The sequence below is a fragment of the Apodemus sylvaticus genome, chromosome 6 (genome assembly GCF_947179515.1).
Source record: "Apodemus sylvaticus chromosome 6, mApoSyl1.1, whole genome shotgun sequence".
NCBI lineage: Eukaryota > Metazoa > Chordata > Mammalia > Rodentia > Muridae > Apodemus > Apodemus sylvaticus.
This window is the reverse complement of record NC_067477.1, coordinates 52,096,244-52,117,213: the sequence shown is the minus strand read 5'-3', so window position 1 is coordinate 52,117,213 and position 20,970 is coordinate 52,096,244. Positions and strand designations below refer to the sequence as shown.

Here is a 20,970-nt window from a genome sequence, read left to right as displayed (position 1 = left end):
GTCTGCTTTGTCATGCTCCTTCCAACCAAACAAGGGCCAAGCAAGCTTTCTCTCAATCCCCTAAAGACCTGGGTCAGAGACCTGTGTCTCCAGAGTGTCAGCAAATAACCTCAACGCAGGCTGACAGAGGGAGTGGGAAAACGGTGAACTGTCTGCCCCCGGCACAGGTTAAACACAGTCGGCATATGGCTGTGTTATAAACTCTTGAGACAGATCTGCTTCTGGAAGGTTTACACAGTCCTGCTGCTGCCATGGCAACCGCTAGAGCTCCGGGTTCTGCCAGGCCCTTCCTCCAGCTCTTGGCCACTGAGCTGTGACCGCTGGGTCCTCCGGGACGACCAGCAAACAGATTGAAGGGCAGTGTAAGAGAGATGCAATTCCTTTTTGAGTCTCATAAGGAGGTTGCTGTCTCTGGTGAGACAGCGAGAAGGGCCGGCTGTGAGGGTGCTGTTCAGGGGCTCTCGGCTAAGGCTGCTCCCTAGGAATAGGTAGAATGTAAGCCTGGGGTGCAGAGGCCACTCTCCTTCTAGCAATCGAAAAATCCTAAGCAAGTGTGTTGGGGTGGGGGAGGGGCAAAGACGTGAATGGTGTGGAGCTGCTTCCTGATCTGATCGGGCATGATGGGACAGTCTGGTTTGGAGAACACACTGTGTGACCAGACTTCGGGATACAAGTCATAGCCAATACTGAGAAATATCACACAAAAATTTAAATCGTGTTGTTTATATTTACATCAATATGACTTTTTTATGTCAGTAGATTGAACATAAGCTAAGAAATCAATGAAACTGGTTTTTGGCTTTATTTTAATTTAAGACATTTTCAGATCATGGAGAAGTGTGATTCTGATGGATTTTGGCACTGGAATTTACTAACTTTTTTATATAGAGAAATAAATTTTTTTCAGTTCAGTTTTATTTATTCCTTTTAGAAATTCTCAAGTATATGAAGTTATGGGATATAAAGTAAACAGTAAACTGTTTCCCCCTCCCCCCAAAAGAAATGGATGGAGAAGGGGAGAAGAGGAGGTGAGCTAGAAACAGCAGCCGTTTCCACCACTCACTAATTAGTAAGTTATTAGCAACAGATTTTTATTGTATAACTTACATGAAAAATAGGGTGATACAGTCTCGAGAATTAAACAATGCCTTTTTCATTACTGTAAGTTAATGTACCTCAATATTGTCTTTTTGTTGTTTTGCAGGTGTAACTACTTTCAATGGAACATGCTGGATATGGTGTTGCATTGCCATTAATCTTAGCATTGGGGACACAGATCTATAAAGAGTTAATACAATAAACACTTATAAACGTTCACAAAACCAGTTTGCAACCTTCTGAGGAACGGTAGAAACCAGCAACTAAGAAGGGCCCTGGCGCTGACGGCTGGAACTGGAGATCAGTACTTCGGTCTTTTCACTTCAAACCCATCTGCTTCCATCTTCTTCCTCTTCTTGGGGACTGTACTTTTCTTGCACTGCCGATTGAGCTCTGCCTTAACATTGGTTTCTTTGAATCGTCTGGCTTTCCGTCCTTCAGACATCTTGATATCATACTGGAATGCAGCCTTGGGCAAAGCCTCCTTGTTCATATCCTCACTATACTCCTCCTGAGTAACAAAGTCCCAGCGGCCCGAGAGACCCTTCTTGTTACCCTGGTCCATTTTGTTATAATTTATCTCTTCATCACTATCTACGTCCATGTCGTCCACCGTGGCTGGATAGCATTCTGCGTAACTGTTGGACGCGCCGAAGAAATCACCCAGCTGTTTCTTATCTTCTGGCTTCTTCGATGATTCAGTGCCTTCCCAAGCAGCAGACCCAGCAAATCTTTCACTGATTGACTTGATCAACTCTTTTGCAGATCCAGGTCTTTTGTCAACATCCATGGGCTCATCATCCACTTCCGGCTTCAAAAAGTAGCTGTGCCTTTTCTTTTCCTCCTCTCGTTCCAGTCCCCAGTCTCGCACCCTGTCTCTGTCCGGTTCCCGATCACGTTCCGGTTTCTGGTCACGTTCCTGTTTCCGATCACGTTCCTGTTTCCGATCACGTTCCTGTTTCCGGTATCTCTCATGCTCTTTGTCCCAAGGTGTCTTGGCTGTGGAAGGAACATAGTCCCCAATGTCTTCAAAAATGTTCATGTCAACCTCAGGAGGTTTCTTTTCTTCCAGTTTTCTTTTATCCTTCTTGAGCTTCTTGTTTTGGGTCCCCTGCCTCAGGTATGACAAAATCTGGGTGATCTTGCGAATAACGATGTCATTTGTAGTCAGTGTAGTCTGGGCCTCCACTGTGGGGCAGTCAGCCTTGCTGCGTATGACAGTGGTGGGGATGACTGTGTCCCTGCCCTCATCATGCAGGTCTATTACATAGGCCATACGTCCCGGTAAGAACAGCTTATTTCGCTCATATGATTTACTCTTGAATAGCACCCGATACACATTTCGGCCAAGGCGAGTTTTTAATTCAATTTTGTTCTCAGGATCCTCATCTTTCTTGGTTTCCTTTTGGAGCTTTTCCAGAAGTTTCTCTTCCTCCTTCTCTTTGCTGGCGATCTCAGCACGCACCTTTTGAAGCAACAAAAAATCCAAACCTTTCACCGGATGGGTGTGTTCCATATCACCACCCAAGAATTTAAACTCCTGAATCAGTTGTCTTCTCTTCTCTGCTGCTGATTTGTGTGCCTCAGGAGTGGGACCCACCGCCCGGTAGTTGGCTGTGGTACTTATCAGCTTAGTTTCCTCATAATCTTTGTTTGTACTATCTCTCCATTCCTTGGCATGGTCCCAGTATTTCTCTGCGAGTTCTCTCTCTTGCTCAATGCCTTGCTGGAGAAGCTTGGCATAATAGCTTTTCTTGTTCCCCCTTCGTGCAGCTGGGTCTTCATCCTCACTGTACTCTCTTGGCATCTCATGGTGACGTGGCTCAGAAGGTGGCACAGAAGTCGGTGTTGCTCTTGGGGTCATAAGAAGTTTCCTGAAGTCTTCATTGGTAAGTTTTGATTGGAAGAAGGAATGAGGACCCCCAACCACATCGGGGTCATCTGGAGCCAAAGAGTTAGAGAAGGGCTCACTATCTCCCTCTGGCATTTTGGCTTCCGACAATCTCAAAATGTCCAGTAGAGTCTTTTAACGGGAAATCTTTAACATATAATCTGTCTTCTGTAATGTAAATGTCTTCTTATAGTTTGCAGTCCAACTCCCCAACAATATAGTCAGCAGCAGCTGTGAAGTCCAAGAATCTAGCAGTTGCTCAGTCCCACAAGGCAAGCTGGCGAAAGAATGAATCTTCCTTCTTCTCAAGTCCTTATATAGGCCTCCTGCAGAAGGTGTGGCCCAGATTAAAGGTGTGTGCCACCACGCCTTGGATCTGGGATTTGCTCTGTCCCAGATGACCTTTTACTCAGAGAGCTCCCTGCCTTAGTCTCCAGGGATTAAAGGTGTGTACCACCTTGCCTGGGCCTAAACTTTTCATGGCCACTATGCCTCAGGATCTCCATGCCAAGATCCAGGTCAGAAATTTGGATCTCCCAGCCTCCAGATGAGGATCACAGGTGAACCTTCCAATTCTGGATTGTAGTTCATTCCAGATGTAGTCAAGTTGACAACCACGAGTAGCCACCACAAGTCTGTAGTCCAACTCCCCAGCAACAGTCGGCAGCAGCTTTTAATTGAAGGATCTAGCAGTTGTTCAGTCACACAAGGCAAGCAGGCAAAGGAGAAAGATTGAGAGCGAGAAATAGTTTTATAATAAATATGTCTATATCTCATATTTAAAGTGACCCATTAATACTTATTTGTATGATTAAAATTCTTAGGTATATATAAAATTCACTCACTGGACCTGGTCAGATCTTCATGTGCTAAGAAGAAATTCATTTTCTGCTTAAAGGTTTAAGGATTTGGAATTCATGGTGTTTATCACTAGGCCTCATACTGTATTTCTGCATTGCTTATCACAGTGCATTAATGGCTGCCCATGAACTCCCTTCACTGTCTCAGGTGGTTTGTCTCAGTCTAGAAATGAAGAGAGACAGTATTTATGCTTTCCTAGCTGAAAGATCTAGTGTAGAACAATGATTCACTTGACTAAACTAGATGAAAGATATAGGAGACTGGGTGGGGGAAGGGCTGAAGGATAAAAGAACAGATATTTTAAATTTTCGATGATGTTTCAACATGCTGGAGACTGGAAGGCCGGGTTCTTGGCTTCCTCTCGGAACCATGCTGCCTCTGCTGCCGACTGTAGAGATGAATTTATAACACTGAACGCCTCCCTGCTCAGTCTCCTTCTGTTTTCTTCACACCCCACCGTGGTGTGTCTTCGCTCTGCTTGTTTTTGTCCCTTCTTCCCTCTGAGGCAGTTACCTCAGATGCCATAGAGTCAAGGAGTTCTCTGATCATAAGGGTAGGCGAGCTGCAGCCCAGAAGGACAGATATCCTGACCTTCGACAAATCCCTGGTGAGCACTCAAAAACCCAGGGCCAAAATAAGAGCTCACCTCACTCACCTGCGGCTCATCCCTGGGCCTGGGCACTGAGACCCAAGGCCCAGCAAAGCACTTGTCATTGTTTGCATCAGTTTCTTGGACCTCTAGAGACTTCAGGCATGATTTCCCCTGTCAATCAATCCAGTTCTCTGTTGCCAATCTTGTTCTATGAGTGCTTATTCCAGACATTTTTGTTATAATAGCATATTTAATTAGAACATCACTGTTTTGAAACTGAAGTTCGTTTTCACACTTTTCTTAAAACATTCATTTGCACAAAAAAAGAAATGTATTGATGCATATGCAGCAGGAAGAGCACTTGCTATTCTGAGATGTGACAGAGAAATGAGGGGGTACAGGGGAGAGAGAAGGGGAGAAAGAGAAGTCAGGCGTATTCAGGATTACTGGTGATGTCAGAAAGAGTGACGTCTATGATGCAAGTATGCATCTTATATGGTTCAAAAAAATGAAACATTGAAATCTTCCTCCTACTGTTTCTTCTGGTTCAGTCAGACTAATCCCCCAGCTTTCTCGGACCTACTAATTGATTGAAGAGCACTCAGAGTTCCTCTAGATATGTACAGAGATTATGAATCAACCAGTTTATCTGTTTACTCAATCGATTGTCAATTGCATTAGGTACAAAATAGACAAAGATTTTTGTCCCACAGAAGGTTATATTTCAGCTGGAAAAGACAGAGAGGTGATTTGTCCAGATGCAATGAAATTGAAAACAGTGTTTTAAACCAGGTTTTTAGAGCCAGGCAAGAGGAAAACAGAGACCCCAAGAGAAGCAGGACAACTGTCAGGGCCCAGCCCCTGTCAGGGCTGTCAGGGCGCCCATCAGGCAGGTCAGGTGTGAGCACTGACACAAGTCAAGGGCTATCATGGGGAAACCACGAACCCCACTCACACCGAGGGAGACTTTTTTTTTTTTTAAATCTTGGGTCTGCTATGTGGTAGTGGCATTTTAAATTGCCCCAGGAAATCCAGCATGCCTCAATGCTCAGAGGTGCCTTCAAGACACTGTCTGCTGGATCTCCTCAGAATGCAAGCCCGCTCGCTCCCTTTGTTGCATCTTGCCAACACTGGTAAGAGCCTTGGATACTCTGTGAGACTAGTGTACACTTCTTCCCTCTTGCAGAAGCCGGGATCAGTGGCTGTAGCTCCACTGTCCCAAGAGAGCATCTCTGTTCCTTTGCTTTTGGAGTCAATGGAAGATGTGCTAAGCACACAGCCTCATGTGACTCCTACGGTAGCTCTGTATTGCTGTGGATAGGTAATTTATTCTGTCTTGATAGGGCATAATTCCTTAAGGTTATAGATAAATACTTAGATTCAGTTATAGGGACTGGCCAAGGTCACATAGATTAAGTGATGAATTTGGAAGCCTGTAATTCTGGGGTGGGATGGATTGACTTTGGTCCTTGCCTGTCAAAGCAGATTCCAGGTTAAGGAGTGTCTGCTGCCTTATTTATTTATTTATTTATTATTTATTTATTTATTAAAGATTCTTAGGTTAGGCATTTAAACAGGGCGAATTGAGGAGTGTGCTTTGGGGCAACAGATTTGTCAGAATTATTAACAACACAGAGAGGCAACGTGGTGTGGAGAATTCAGGCCCACAAGGCAGAATATGGGCCCTTTGCTTCAGATCTCAGAGGATGGCAGAGGTTGGTGGTCCTTTGTACTGTCCTCAGGTGTTTCTCATTCCCATGTGGTAGGAGAAGGCAAGAAAGAGGTGGGAAAAGGAGGAAGGGATCTTGGTAGTGTGTGGTTCAGAGGCTGCTGGGGTCCTGGGCAGTAGAAGTACATTAGGTTAAGGTGTTCCTATTATATCAGTAGCTTCCTGATGTTTTAGAGCCCAGTAGCCTAGGTCTACAAACCTTCTAGAGGAAGTGAGAAGAGAAAATAAAAACCTACTATTTTCCTGGATTCCAGAGGCCTGGGCAGTCTTACAAGGTTACTCAATGAGGTGTCTCTGTCCGTGTGTGTGTGTGTGTGTGTGTGTGTGTGTGTGTGTAGTAGGCATTCCAGACTCAACTCTGAGTGTTGAGATAGAGAGATGAGGCACGCCCTGGGCAGCAGCTAGTTTGAATTATAACATTTTCCTGGGATCTGGATACCTGGAGACCTGTTAGAGGGTCACAGAGACATGGGAGTCTTCAAGCATTTTCTTTCAGCAGCTGAGAGAAGGAGGTGTAATCTGTGCAGATTAGAAGTCTGGGTAGCTGCTCCGGCAGGATCCTTCTTTCTGTGACTGGCTTGTTAATCAAGTATGAACATGTTTTCAGAAACAATCCAGAGAGTCTCTTCTCTCAGTGTGTCATGTGGTTGCAGCTCACTACAGGATGCAACAATAAGGAGATAGACATTTAATTTCTGACTTTTTGTCAAGTTATTTAGTTATTTGGAAGTGGTAGCTAGAAATAATCTTTAAGTAATTTTCAGTTTTTAGCTTAAAATTATAGCAATAACTAATTTGTCATCCAAAGATACTTTCTTGCAGGAAGAAAATAAATACTATATGTGTAATTCTCCTTGGTGTTTTCTAGAAACCCCTGTGAGCTGCCAAATGGCCCTTCCCCAGAGTGCAGGAAACAAATCATTCGTGGTAGCAAACGTGAGCTATGTGGTCTGGGTTCTTGTCTTCAGTGACACCACCAACTGCTTCTGAGTTCAGGAAACATCTGGTTATTATTAAATGCAAAGCAGTGCCTATGTGCAAGGGACCCAAGCCGTGGCGTCCACTTGTACACAGTGCATATATAGTATCTTGGGCCACATGTGTGAGTGAATCCTTGAGGACCACTTTGTGAATGAATGAATGAATGAATGAATGAATGGATGAATGAGTAAGTGGCTGAATTAATGAAATGCTTATGTTCATGGCTGTGGTGGGGAAAAGATGAAAGATCTTGGCCATGTCAAAGATGTTCTGAGTCAGAACTCTGACACTCACGCCACATAGAATCTTCCAGAGCTCATTTTCCCAAGTTATTTTTCTGCATGAATCATTCTAAAGTTCTCTGCAGACACAGCGGGACTCCGGGGTGCCCGCTATGTAAGCGCCGTCCCCAACCCTGCAATGTGTGAACGTGTAGGAAGTGTTTTTAAGATTCTCTTCCCCAATCATCTTGCCTTTTGGCAGATGACACAATTAAGGTGCAGTCTGTAGGTGGACATTTTTGAGATTATGAAATAAAGGAGGCTAGTGGGTGACTGCAGAGGCAATAGCATTAACGGAGGAGAGAGAAGATAATTCCAGAGTTAGGAAAAAAAAATCCCTCCACAGAGTATAAAGAACCATGGAACACAATACTAATAAAACCAAACAATTGAAAACAAACACTCAGCACCTCAGGGAGAGATGACCTCAGAGGCAAAGGTAATTTATTTTTTAATGGAAACTTTCACTTTTTGTACTCATTCATTAATTTAATCTCCCAACACACACACACACACACACAGAGACACACAGACACACACAGACACACACACACACACACACCACCTACATACAAAAGTATAGTGTTGTAGGCAAATATGATTTATTTTTGAAAGGTCCTAGGTTTGGTGAAATGGTTCAACAGGTAATGGAGCCCGGTCTCAGGCCTGACAGGTTGTGTCTGGCCCCTAGGACACACACAGAAAAAGGAGAGCACTGACTTCTGCACGTTGTCCTCTAATCTCCACGAGTGTCCCATAGCATGGACACACACACACAATTACATAAAATGTCATAAACTAACAAAACCAATCAATTCACAGAGTATTTTCTAATTATAAACTATAATTGTAAAACTTATACTTTTGAAGGATACTGAGTAGGTAACTGAGTAGTTCAATCTCAAGGAACTTGACCACAGTGACTTTAGGGATGAGACTGAGAGCTTTAACCTTGAAGGCTGACACTTGGTTTTGCTGGCACAACAACAGCGATCCATCTCTGAGGACCGGTTTACAACTGACTGAAGAGCATAGTCAACTTTCAAACTCACAGTGTCACACATAAAACTTCCCCATGGACAGGAGTCCTGCCCCTCAAAGCCAACTCATTATCTCTTTATAGAAAGCCATCAAAAGAAGCCAAGTTAGACCCAGGAGATTGTAGCAGCAAGAACCCAGGACCCAGGAGCAAGAACAATTGGTTGATGGAAGATAGTGGTGTGGGGTACTTGATGTAGGCGCTTCCAAGAGCTAAACAGTAGTCTAGAGGAGATGTCTCCATCAGCTAGATGAGTGTCTTGCTGGTATAAGCACTAGAAGTTGATTTCCAGAATCCACAGTAAAAAAAAAAAAAAGCTGGATGTGGTAGTGTGTACTTATAATGCCATGGCTGGGGAAGTGGAGACTTGAATCTCTGGGGCTTGCTGTTTACCCAGCATCAACTACCTCCTAAACTCTAGACCAATGCCAGATCCTGTCTCTAAATCTGAACAATAACAGAAACAAATAAACAAAAAAGGACTCGGTATCTAAGGAGGAACATCTAAGGTTGTTCTCTCTTCATGCATACACATTCATGCATGCACGCACAAGCGCGCACATACACACACACACACACAGAGGAAGGAAGAAAGGAAGGAAGGAGGGAGGGAGGAAGGAAGGATGGAAGAAGGAAGGAAGGAAAGAAGGAAGGAGGGTAGAAAGGAAAGGAAAAAGAGAAAGTGGAAGGGAAAAAGAACCCTGCAGCAGACAGCTCATCAATTCTATTCGTTTGCAACGTGAGAGTATGAGCATTTTCAAAAAAGTAAAAGATGACAAATTGTTATGTATTTTCATTTAAAATATATTTCCAGTTATTTTGATTACTTAAAAACAAAACCACAGACACCAGACAAAATTTCCTATGAGCAAGGTTAGGGTCTAGTTTGTGAATTGTACCCTGAGTCTCCACATTGGACACCTCTGGGTCATAGCAGAGGTGGCCTTTGTCATAAGTCTTACTTTATATCACTCAGAGCCTTGAGTTAAGACAACGCTGGTGACTAAGATTCTTTATCAATTTAACAGGATCTAGACTCCCTCAAGAATCAAGCCTCTGGAGAAGCCTGTGAGGGATTCTCTTGATTAGGTGGAGGCCAACTGTGGGGAACAGCATTTCATAGGCTGGGGCCCTGACATTGTTACCATTCTTCTTTTTTATGGGAGAGTGCCACCCCTTACGCATTGCACAGAGTGCTTTCAGGTGGCCATGTTCTTTGAGCACTGGAATATATTCATTCTTTTCTAGCCCAATCTAGCTGACCAGACAGCTATGCTCTCTGCTTAGATCTGCATTCTCAACACTGATCGTTACATACAAAACACAAACCTTATTTCTCCTCCTTTCAAGATTCAGACAGATGGCACAGTGACTACATGAACTTACAGCACTGCTTTGTAAACTACGAGCCATTTTTCCAAAACCATATTTAAAATTATGGGATTAATGAAGTTTTTCCACCTCTTGATGGAAACTATTGATAACAGATGCCACCCCACAAGCCATCCATGTGGTCCTTGTCTTAGAGTGTGCAAGGGTGAGAGAGAAGAAGTTCGAGAAATGGTTACCAACACCGGTTACACAACACCGACTTCAGAAGTGCTGTGCTTTCTGTTCTAACACAGCTGGCTCACTGGATGTGTTATTTTGAAAAACAGCAGGGTGGTAGTAAAAACATTTTTCTTCTCAATTTGACACCCCAGAAGGCACACAGTGCTGATGCCAGCCGGGAATGGGAGCAGCGAGGCCTTGAAAACAACACATATTATTATTGTCAGAGACAGGCATCTTCTCAACGCACAATGTCTGTTTGTGTCCTACCAGGTGGCGGTACCTCGGCTTCCAGTCTTGCTCTGCACACTTACAGCACCCTACAAAGGGGAGGTAGAATGTTTTTGTTTTTATTCCAGGCAGATCCAGAGAGGCAATGTGGTATTGGACACTCAGGGATATTTGGACAAGGACACCTGCCCTGAATGTTCTACTTTCCTGATTATCTTTTAAATCAATTCGTTGAGGAGAGAGGAGATTGCCGGACCACCTTTACTGGCTGGCTTTGTGTGTCAACTTGACACAGGCTGGAGTTATCACAGGGAAAGGAGCCTTCCTTGAGGAAGTGCCTCCATGAGATCCAGCTGTAAGGCATTTTCTCAATTAGTGATCAAGGGTGGGAGGGCCCATTGTGAATGGAACCATCTCTGGGCTGGTAGTCCTGGTTCTATAAGAAAGCAAGCTGAGCAGGCCAGGGGAAGCAAGCCAGTAAGGAACATCCCTCCACCAGTTCCTGCTTCCTGACCTGCTTGAATTCTGCCATCTTGAGTTCCTTTGGCGATGAACAGCAGTGTGGAAATGTAAGCTGAATAAACCTTTCCTCCCCACTTGCTTCTTGGTCATGATGTTTTGTGCAGGAATACAAACCCTAAGACACCAGCCATATACAAGATTTGTGGGATGCATCATCTTTCTTTTGCCATGAACTTCTTATCGAAATAATATAGATAAAAGTCATTTTTGTCTTGTGGGGAATTCAAGCACTCCCTGAGGTAGAGGGAGAGTTTCAGGACTGCTCGTGCTCTCCGCAGTCAGTGTGTCTGTCCAGCACACAGCCAGTTTGTCTCACTTATGCCTGTACCTGATTGTTCTATTCCTGGGAAGTTATATTAAAATAAATTTCAAATAGTAATGTCAGCATTTTTAATGCAATTTTTTTCTAAAACACACAATAACATTGTTATGCCTAAAATTTACAGTAATTTCTAAATATAATAAATCAAGGCCTGAGCAATTGCCCAGTACATGGAAGCATTTACTTCCCAAGCCTAACATTGTTTTTCTGGTTTGTTCAAATCAGGATCCAAATGAAACTCAAACATTTTATTTGCTATTTATTTATTTAGTGTACTCTGTGTAAGTTAAATTTTGTTAATTAGGATGTAAAACAGAGCTACACAAGAGCAGTTATTGTCAGTGCAAGCATGAAGACCTGAGATTCAGTACCTATGACTAACCTAGTCCCAACACTGTTTGGATGGAGACACTAGGAAGACAGAGCATGCTGGCCAGCCATTTCACCCTAGCTCTCCTCAGGGAGACCAAAATTCAGTGAGACTGTGTCCCTAAAGATAAAATAGAGAGTGATAAAAGATAAGACCCCTTATCTGTTGATCTGTTACTTCCAAACACTGGCAGTGCACAATCACTTGCACTTGTACATGTGCACACCCCCTCACATGTATGTACACACATGCACATAAAATTATGACAATTTTTCATTTTTATTTTATACTTGTTTATTTGTTTTATTTTTTGAGACAGGGGTTCTTTGTGTAGCCCTGCCCTGGAACTCACTCTCTAGACCAGACTAGTCTCAAACTCAGATCCTCCTGCCTCAGCCTCTTGAGTTCTGGGATTAAAGGCAGGTGCCACCACATCCCAGCTACAATTAATTTTTTTAAAGTAACATGTTTACAACTACCGCTCAAACAACAACAACAATGAAACAAAAAAAAAATAGACCGTTGTCTACCAAGATAGTATAAGATGTGTCTGTAATCTCTTTGGAGATTGCAGAGACAGAGGAAGAGAGATCAGGGCCATCCTTGCCTACATAACAAGTTTGAAGCCAGCCTCAGCGACATAATAGGTAAATGAGTAAATGAATTTTGTTCTTTACTTCAGATGCCTTCTCACATTTTCTCATTTTTCATCATTTTAATGATCTTTATTCCAACATTTCAAATTTTATTCTTTTTTCCTGCTTCTATTTTTTTATTGAATATTGTCTTCACTTACATTGCCAATGGTAAAACCTTTTCTGATATTCCCCTCCCCTAAGAGCCCCAGCCCCTCCCCCTCCTCCTTTCCCCTGCTTCCCCATATATGCCCCTCCACCCAACACACTCCCACCTCCCCCCCCCCAGGTTTTCCTTTGTTGGAGTTCTGTTGAGCCTTTACCTGACCAAGGACCATTCCTCCCACTGATACCCAACAAGGCCTTCCTCTGCCACATTTTTGGCTGGAACCATGTGTGCTTATCTCTGTGGTAGATTCCAGTTTTTTTTTACTCTCTCTCTCTGTCTCTCTCTGTCTCTCTCTGTCTCTCTCTGTCTCTGTCTGTCTCTGTCTCTCTCTCTCTCTCTCTCTCTCTCTCTGTCTCTCTCTCTCTCTCTCTCCCTGAGACAGGATTTCTCTGTGTTCCTGGAACTCCCATTGTAGAGCAGAATGTTCTTGAACTCAGACATCTGCCTTCCTCTAACTCCCAAGTATACCCTGCTTCTCTCGTCACTTTTATAGTAATTGGTGGTGTACAAACTTTCTTCACCAAATTGAATGCCTGCACATGATAGTCCAGTTGTGCCCATCAAGGAAGACATGTTTGAAATTTTAATATGATCATGCTATAGTAATTTGAATATGCTTGGCCCAGGGAATGGAACTATTAGGAGGTGTGGCCTTGTTGGAGGAAGTGTGTCACTGAGGGGATGGGGCTTTGAGACCCTCCTGCTACCTTCCCATGAGACAATCTTCTCCTGTTTGCCTTCAGATCAAGATGTAGGCCTCTCAGCTCCTGCCCGCCATGCCTACCTTCACACTGCCATGCTTCCCACCACAATGATGGTGGACAGAACCTCTGAACCTGTCAGCCTACCCCAATTAAATGTTGTCCTTTACAAATGTTTCCTTGGTCATGGTGTCTCTTCACAGCAATAGAAACTCTAACTGGAACACGTACTTTCCCTTTCTATTTTTGCGGGGGATTCCTTGGGCTTCTAGAGTGATTTTTCTGATCAGACACCCCTGCAATTCAGTATGCTCATCTGTCCTCAGGTGTTTCCTGAAGATTGGCATCAGGGATCTCAGGGACCATATCAGTCTAAGTTTGGTTCCTTTGGCCTGGCAAGGAGATATGGAACAATTATCATGAATTAAGAAGACATTCGCAGTCACTAACTATTGCCTCTTTTGTTCATTTGGCTTATAAAATGGGAATATTCTATTTGAAAAATTTTATTTTGTATATGGGTATTTTGTCTGCATGTATGCTGGTGCACCACATGTGTGCCTGGTGCCCACTGAGGCTAGAAAGAGGGTGTATTCCTTGGACCTGGAGTTAGGACAGATGGCTGTGAGCTGCCACAGGAGTGCTGGGAATTGAGCCCGGGCCCTCTGGAAGAGCAGCCATTGCTTTTAAGGCCTGCTCTGTATGCCCAGGCTCTGAAATACCTTTCATTCATTAGGTAAAATGTTATTATAAATCGTGTTATTATAAAGGCTACAGTCATACAGGAAGATGGGAAAACAGGGTAAAAACCTTGATTGTTCAACATCTGTCCTGTTCCTTTAAATCTGTATTCCCTCTTTGAGAGTTTTGAGCTCATACACTGCATTGACTATATACTTGCTGCCCTTATCTTCTCTATCCACCCAACATTGTGCACTTTAAAAAAAAAATCCCAAGTCCAATTTGACTGTCCAAAGTCTTAGATATGTGGACTTCCATTGGAGGGTGGTCCATTTATCTAGGCTATTCTCTTATAGAAAACTGACCCTCCCTCTCCTAGTAGCTAAAGATTGCTGTTCACACTACTGCTATGGTCGGGACTGTGTCCAACTCCCCTCCCCATGCTTGGATTCTCCCTGGCTTGGGACTGAACAGATTTTGTGTGTGGTGTCACAACCGCAGTGAGTTCATATGTGCAGCTGCCTCCTCCTCCTTGTAGTCATCCACTACCTCCCTCTTACATTTCTGTCCCTCCAGTGATCCCTGAGCCTTGAGAGGGGTGGGGAGGTACAGTGTATCTGTCCCCTTTACGCTAAGCATTATACAGTCTCTCGCGGTCTTCAGTTCAGCCTGCCATAGGTCTTGTGTTAACCACGCCCTGCTACAAAGAGAAGCTTCTCAAATATGGGTTGAGAGATGTGTTGATCTATTTTATAATGATAAGTCCACCCATAGAAGAATCTGTTCCTCTTGGCAACCCATAAAGTGATCACATCTGATTTCTTATAGACTATCTGCCAGATCCAGCCATTGTAAAATCATCTCTCCTCCTTTTCATTTAAAAATGATCTGTGGAGTGTCTTGTTCTCAAACTTTCTCCCAATGCCTTCAGCATATGTTGCACATCATTCTTCTGTATAAATTATGACATAAGAGTTGTGAAATGGAAGGATGGAGAGATGCTTCAGCAGACAAAAGCCCTTGTTGCTCCTTCAGAAGATGGGAGTTTGGTTTCTAGCAACTGTGGCAGGCGAATAATCTGTAACTCCAGCTCTAGGTGGCCTGACACCATCTACTGACCTTTCCAGTTACCTGTACATGCACAGGCACACACACACACACACACACACACACACACACACACACTTAAATAAAAAATATAAACAAACATTTATAATCTGGTGATTTCCTGATTAAATCATTTGTTCTATTCTCTTTTGCTTTCATTATTCTGTGTAGAAAATCTTTTGCTCTCTCTCCCTCAGTAGGAACCATGTATTTTTAATTATGTTATTTATACAATGCGGACAAGGGCATATCCCTCCCCACCTTCAACTTTCCTGTTGTAGAGGAGGTTTTGTGAGATGTATGGGAATGCTGAGAGTTTCAGACCACAGACCACAGCAATGTTCCTTGCATAGTGACCAGTGAGTTGCCACAATGGGCGAAACTAACATGTTCCTGACTCAGTCTTTCCCCAGTTAGAGTCTAGCCAGAAGCTAGCCCTGGAGTGGCTAGCCACCAAGAGAAGTGCTTCCATAGGGTAAGTCTCAGAAGGTGATTCAACACCACTGAATCTTTATTTGCCCATGTGAGAAAAGATTTAAAGGGCTAACAACAGTACAACTTCCCTGCTGAAGTGGCTAGGAGGTCACCCACAGCCGATCGTCCCCCAGAAGCTGATAGCAACAATGTAGCGGTGAGAGTTTGAGCAGGTGCAACCACCCAACAGTTTGGGTTCCATTTCCTTACTCTCTGTATTCCATAAAAAGACCAGAGAGGGAGGGAGTTGGGTGGGGCTGCTGGGTGGAAACTGGCTACACTACTCTGTAGCCACTACTGAAACAGGCATTTTGATTTATGTGTGTCTATAAAAACCCACTTGCCTCTTCCTGGATTTCTCTTCTCTTCCCTTCCCTTCCCTTCCCTTCTTTCCTTTCCTTTCCTTTAAAAAGTATAATTAAATGTATAAAATGTGAAATACATTATTTTAACAATTTTAAACAAAAGCTTGGTGGTATCAAGTGCAGTCATACCAGGGTTCACACCAGAGCTCTTGTTCCCCGCTGAAATGTGTTGTTACTAAAGCACAAACTCCCCACTCAATAGAAACCAAAGTAGGACATTCACTGTGAGCATGCCATATTTTGTTTATCTGTTCATCTGTCAGATGATATTTGGGTCATTTCCACCTTTTGGCCATTGTGAATAATAGCTCTCTAAGCACAGCTATAAAAATGTCAGTTTCTGGATTCATTCTTGGTAGGCACCCATTGTTCTAACTACTGAAGGAGATCAGGCCCCTCAAAATGCACTTTTTTTTAACTGACTTTCTCCACTGAATCTCATTTGCTGATGTGAGAAAAGATTTAAAGGGCTAACAACAGTACAGCTTCCCTACAGAAGTGGCTAGGAGGTCACCCACAGCTGATCGTCCCCCAGAAGGTGGTAGCAACAATGTAGTGGGGTTTCTCTTTGCTTCTCTTCGCTCTGCTCTGCTCTGCTCTGCTCTGCTCTGCTCCTCTCCTCTCCGCTCCTCCCCTCCCCTCCCCGCTCCTCCCCCCCCCTCCCCTCACCTCTCCACTCCCCTCCCCCCTCCCTCCCCCTCTTCCCTCCTCCCCTCCCCTCTTCTCTCCTCCCCTCCCCACCCCTCCCTTCCCCTCCCCTCTTCCCTCCTCCCCTCCTCACCCCTCCCTTCCCCTCCTCTCCCCCTCCCCTCCCCTCTCTCCTCCCCTCTCCCCTCCCCTCTCCCCTCCCCTCCCTCTCCCCTCCCCTCTCCCCCCTCCCCTCTCCCCTCCCCTCACCTCTCTCCTCACCTCTCCTCTCCTCCCCTCTCCTCTCCTCCCCTCCCCCCTCCCCTCTCCCCTCTCCTCACCTCTCTCCTCCCCTCTCCTCTCCTCCCCTGCCCTCTCCTCCCCTCCCCTCTCTCCTCCCCTCTCCCCTCCCCTCTCCCCTCCCCTCTCCCCTCCCCTCCCTTCTCCCCTCCCCTCTCCCCCCTCCCCTCTCCTCTCCTCCCCTCCCCTCCCCTCTCCTCTCCTCTCCCCTCCCCTCCCCTCCCCTCCCCTCCCCTCTCCTCTCCTCCTCTCCTCTGACTCTCTTATCCTTTGCTTCAGCTTCCTAGGGTTATCCCTCAGGCCACCACACAAAATTCTTGTTTCAGACTTACAAATTAAGACTTTTCAGGTGGAAATGTCAAAGCCTCAGATAGGATAATGAAAACAATTAGACAATTAGGGGACTCTGCTGCCATTTCCCATGAGCTCCTGAGAACTGCCAGGAGTGGCACCTCCCAATAGCCCAGACTCTAGTGTGTGTGACAGATAGGGACAGTGAGCACTCAGACACGCTTATACTTATGAGGCTGAGGCTGAGCACTATTGAGTTGGATGATTTGTTATCAGCTCTAGAACCTTGAAGAAAAGGGGTTGTAGATTGTAAGTTTAGGGTAAGCCATGAGACACAGAAAGTGCACAGCAGCAGTAAAGGAACGTTTATCTCCTGCCTATGAGGGGCAGCTCTACCTCTGTAAATGTTGGTCGCAAACATCCTCTGGTGAAGTCAGAGACCTTGTACAGAAGCAGCAGGAAACTTGTTGGTAGATGTGCCTGAGGCTGTTGAAGCCCATATTCTACAAGATGGAAGAAGCAGTCTCTTCTACCCTGCTGGAAAGTTGTTGCCCTCCCCAGTCCTTGCCAACACACCACATGGAAATCTCAACTGCAACATGATCCCATCTTCTCAAGATCTATCCCTACCCCCATCATTTCTACCATATTTATTGGATCCGTTCTCAGCATGGGCTGAACAGTGTCTGCTGCAGGATCAGACAGCATTTCTCTGGAAGAACTATGAGCTATTACTAATATATCCTGGTAGGAACTTGAGAACATGCGTAGGAGTGTGTCTGGAAGGTGCTGGGGAGAGGGAGGGGGATGGAAAGTTGTTTAGCAGTTGTTTATTGCCCTAGAGTCATTTTCCCATGATTTAGGGTCCTCCTAGGCTCATTTTCCTGTGACTTAGGATTTAATCTCCTAGTGAGCTTAAGAGGTTACTGGTTAGGTTCCCTGATGTGCCCACATGTTAAGGATGGACAGCAAGAAGTGCCACTACTACTCTGTGGAGAGAAGGGTCAGGAAGCCATGTTAGAACTGGCTTACTGCAGTGGTTCTCAACCTTCCCGATGCTGCAACCCTTTAATACAGGTCCTCATGTTGTGATGAGCCCAACCATACATTATCTTTGTTGCTACCATAATTTTGCTACTGTTATGAAGTGCAATGTAAATATCTGATATGCAGGATATCTGATATGTGTCCCTCAAAGGGGTTGCAACCCTTATGTTGAGAACCACCAACTTACTGGTTTACCAGAGACCCTAATTCATACCTGTATTCATTAGCACAGTTTCTGTGCTAGGACAGTGTAGAGCTCACAGTGAGGTGTGGATTGAGATGTCAATGGTGGCTATACCCTGTATTAGAGCCATCTGTCTCTGGTGCAGACCTAAGATGGCCATGAGGACTAGTCAGAGGACAGTCTCAATGTCTTGCCTCAAGCACGTACCAGGGCACTTCTCTGGTTTTATTTCAAAGACCTTCTCCAAAGCTCTGAGAACAGACATAGATGAGATCTGAATGTGGGGGAGGCTAACGTGTTAGGAGACTGGGGTGGTTAACTCTTTGCATTGACCTGACTGTGTTAAATGACACCCACTAGCTGGTGAAGGGTTATTTCTAAGTGTGACTGTGAGGTGTTTCCAGAAAAATTAGCATTTGAGTAGGTTTGCAAAGATAATAACTGTTGCCAATATGCATCAGCTCTGTGAGGGTCAGCTGGGACAGAAGGGCAGAGATAGGTAAAGTCTCTTGTTGCCCCTTGAGCTGTGTGATCCACCCTATCTCTTATCTTTCTTTCCTTCTTTACTTCTTTTTAAAAAAAGTTTTTCTAATTGTTTTCTTCTGCTCTTGGGACTTGGTTTCTGGGTCTCTAAATTCAGATTGAATTATAGGTCTAGCTTTTCTGATTCTCCAACTTTCAGATGATAACTGTGAGGCTGGCTAGCCTTTAAGACTACTCGAGCTCTACAATAACACAATAAGCATCCTTATTTCTTCTTCTTCTTCTTCTTCTTCTTCTTCTTCTTCTTCTTCTTCTTCTTCTTCTTCTTCTTCTTCTTCTTCTTCTTCTTCTTCCTCCTCCTCCTCCTCCTCCTCCTCCTCCTCCTCCTCTCTCTTTCATCATCATCATCTTCATTGTCATCATTGTCGTCATTGTCATCATCATCATCATCTATCTGTTTCCTATTGTTTCAGAAGTTCTGGAGAGACACCCCCCACCCCCAGCCCCCACCCGCCACCCCCCAGTCCCCACCCCCCACCCCCATCTTGCAGACAATCTTCAATGAACAGAAAACAGAAGTTAGTAAATAAATTCCCTTACACCTCTGTTCCTCAGTGGGCCACTCTGACGGACATTCTTCTGTTCCTTCAGGGGTCTGTGGTAGGAACTGAGCCCCTGATGTCCAATGGCAGTTCACAGTCATTGCGCTTTGGCCCTTTACCTGGTTCTAGGTCACTCCTTCAACAACCCCACTCCTGGTCCCCAGGATCCTTTCCTAAGTGCACTGCCACACCCAGGCCTTGTCTAGGCTTCGTTTTTAGAGGGATCTCATCAGAGATTCTTCTGGCTTGACTGGCAAAACCATAAAATTCATATGTGGGTAGCATGGTATTCTGGGTACCAGAATTATATTAAAAAGAAAATCTCATTCAGAAAATATGTCATAGTCCAGCACTGATTGACATTGGCATGCTCAAAATTCCACAACTCATTCTCTGTTGTCAAAATCTATTTGGAGGAAGAACAATATTTGTTCTGCATTTTCCCAAAGTCCTCTGGAGTTATTAATGGCAGTGCTAGATAAGGCTCTCCATCTGTGACAGCAAAAGCTAGAACTACTGTGCTTCCTACAAGGCTACCTGGGCGGAAGTACAGCACAACTGTCAATCACTGTGTGTCCTTATGTGTGCACAGCCAGCACCTCAGCTGCCATTTCCCACACAGCCCCCACTAGCTGGTGGTTCTATCACTCACTACAACCTGCCTCGAGTCTTTGTCATTCCTGCTTATCCCAGAGCTGTCTTACTTCCATTCTGTAAACCATTAAATCACTCTCTTTACACTTAGCAGAAACAAACTTCCCTATATTTAGAGTCCAAATTTTTGAAATGCTATCCCTGGCAGGCCCCAAGTCTTGCCATGTCATTGAAACGCTTCTGAAACATTATTTCTCAACACAGCTCATCTCCGAGGAGCAGGACGTGGACCATCTCCAGCCTCCGAGGTCAGCATCCACCACTGGCTTCCTTTCCTACTTCCCAAATGGCAGCCTTTGGCAGGTGGTGAGGGGCAGAATGGTTGCTCAGATGTCCCTTTGTCCTCCCTGCCTCGTCTCAGTGTCCTGGCTCTTCAGTTGGAAATTCTTAGACATTAAAATTTATGTCTCTGTGACTCAGGTCCTGGCACAGACTTTGCCAGAGAAACCCTGTTAAAGCAGCAGTTCAAAAAAAATGAAGGTTGAGTCACACATAAAAGCTAGGAACACAAAGGAACAAGTTAAATGTGAGGTTTTAGTATCTAAAAAACAAGCAATAGTTTGTGTGGAGCTTGGGAAACAGGTTGACATGGCCCTAATGAACTCTACAATCTGAACCAAAGGTTATTTAAAATCCACACAGTGAGTTATATGAGATGTGGAATCAACCTTATTCTAACATAATGTTGGGTATCTCTAGGGCACCAAGCATAACAGTGTCCTAGACATTGCATCTTTATCTTGTGTCTATTCAACCCTAAAAAAGAAAGATGATGGCATTGGATGAGGCCGGTCCACCAAGCAAATAAGAAAATATTAAGCACTGATGTAACAATAGGGATTATCTGCTGCAGTTCCTCAGCTTTGTAGGCATAGATACTATGGGTAAAGATGTTTGCTTAGGAGAGGCTTGGCTAGTCAGTATTAAGTTCTGACCCAGGCTGTGGTCTTCAAACACACTTTATGGGGACTGAGCCTGTGGCTTTTTTCTCAGATACAGACTTATGGGGACACGAGGAAGTATTTATATGCATGAGAGAATTCCAAAATACGACAAGTTTTATGTATATGGCTACTTATAATCACAAGAAAATAAAAGACAATCTAAGGATAGAGTATAAGGGATATTACATAATAGTGAGGTAATTAGAAAATGGAATAGTGTGTAGCTGTTAAAAATGCA

General features: G+C 44.3%; 1 protein-coding gene across 1 annotated transcript; it reads right to left on the bottom strand.

Annotated features, from left to right (window-relative positions):
- Window positions 1-1,399: 1,399 nt before the first annotated feature.
- Window positions 1,400-3,085, bottom strand: LOC127688060 (protein Red-like). Its single transcript, XM_052186796.1, has one exon. It carries the CDS (start codon window positions 3,083-3,085, stop codon window positions 1,400-1,402), a length of 1,686 nt encoding a protein of 561 aa, XP_052042756.1.
- Between the last annotated feature and the right edge of the window lie 17,885 nt (window positions 3,086-20,970).

Excerpts from the sequence above, each read along its gene's own strand:
- LOC127688060 (XM_052186796.1), bottom strand. The coding sequence starts at position 3,085 with ATGCCAGAGGGAGATAGTGAGCCCTTCTCTAACTCTTTGGCTCCAGAT.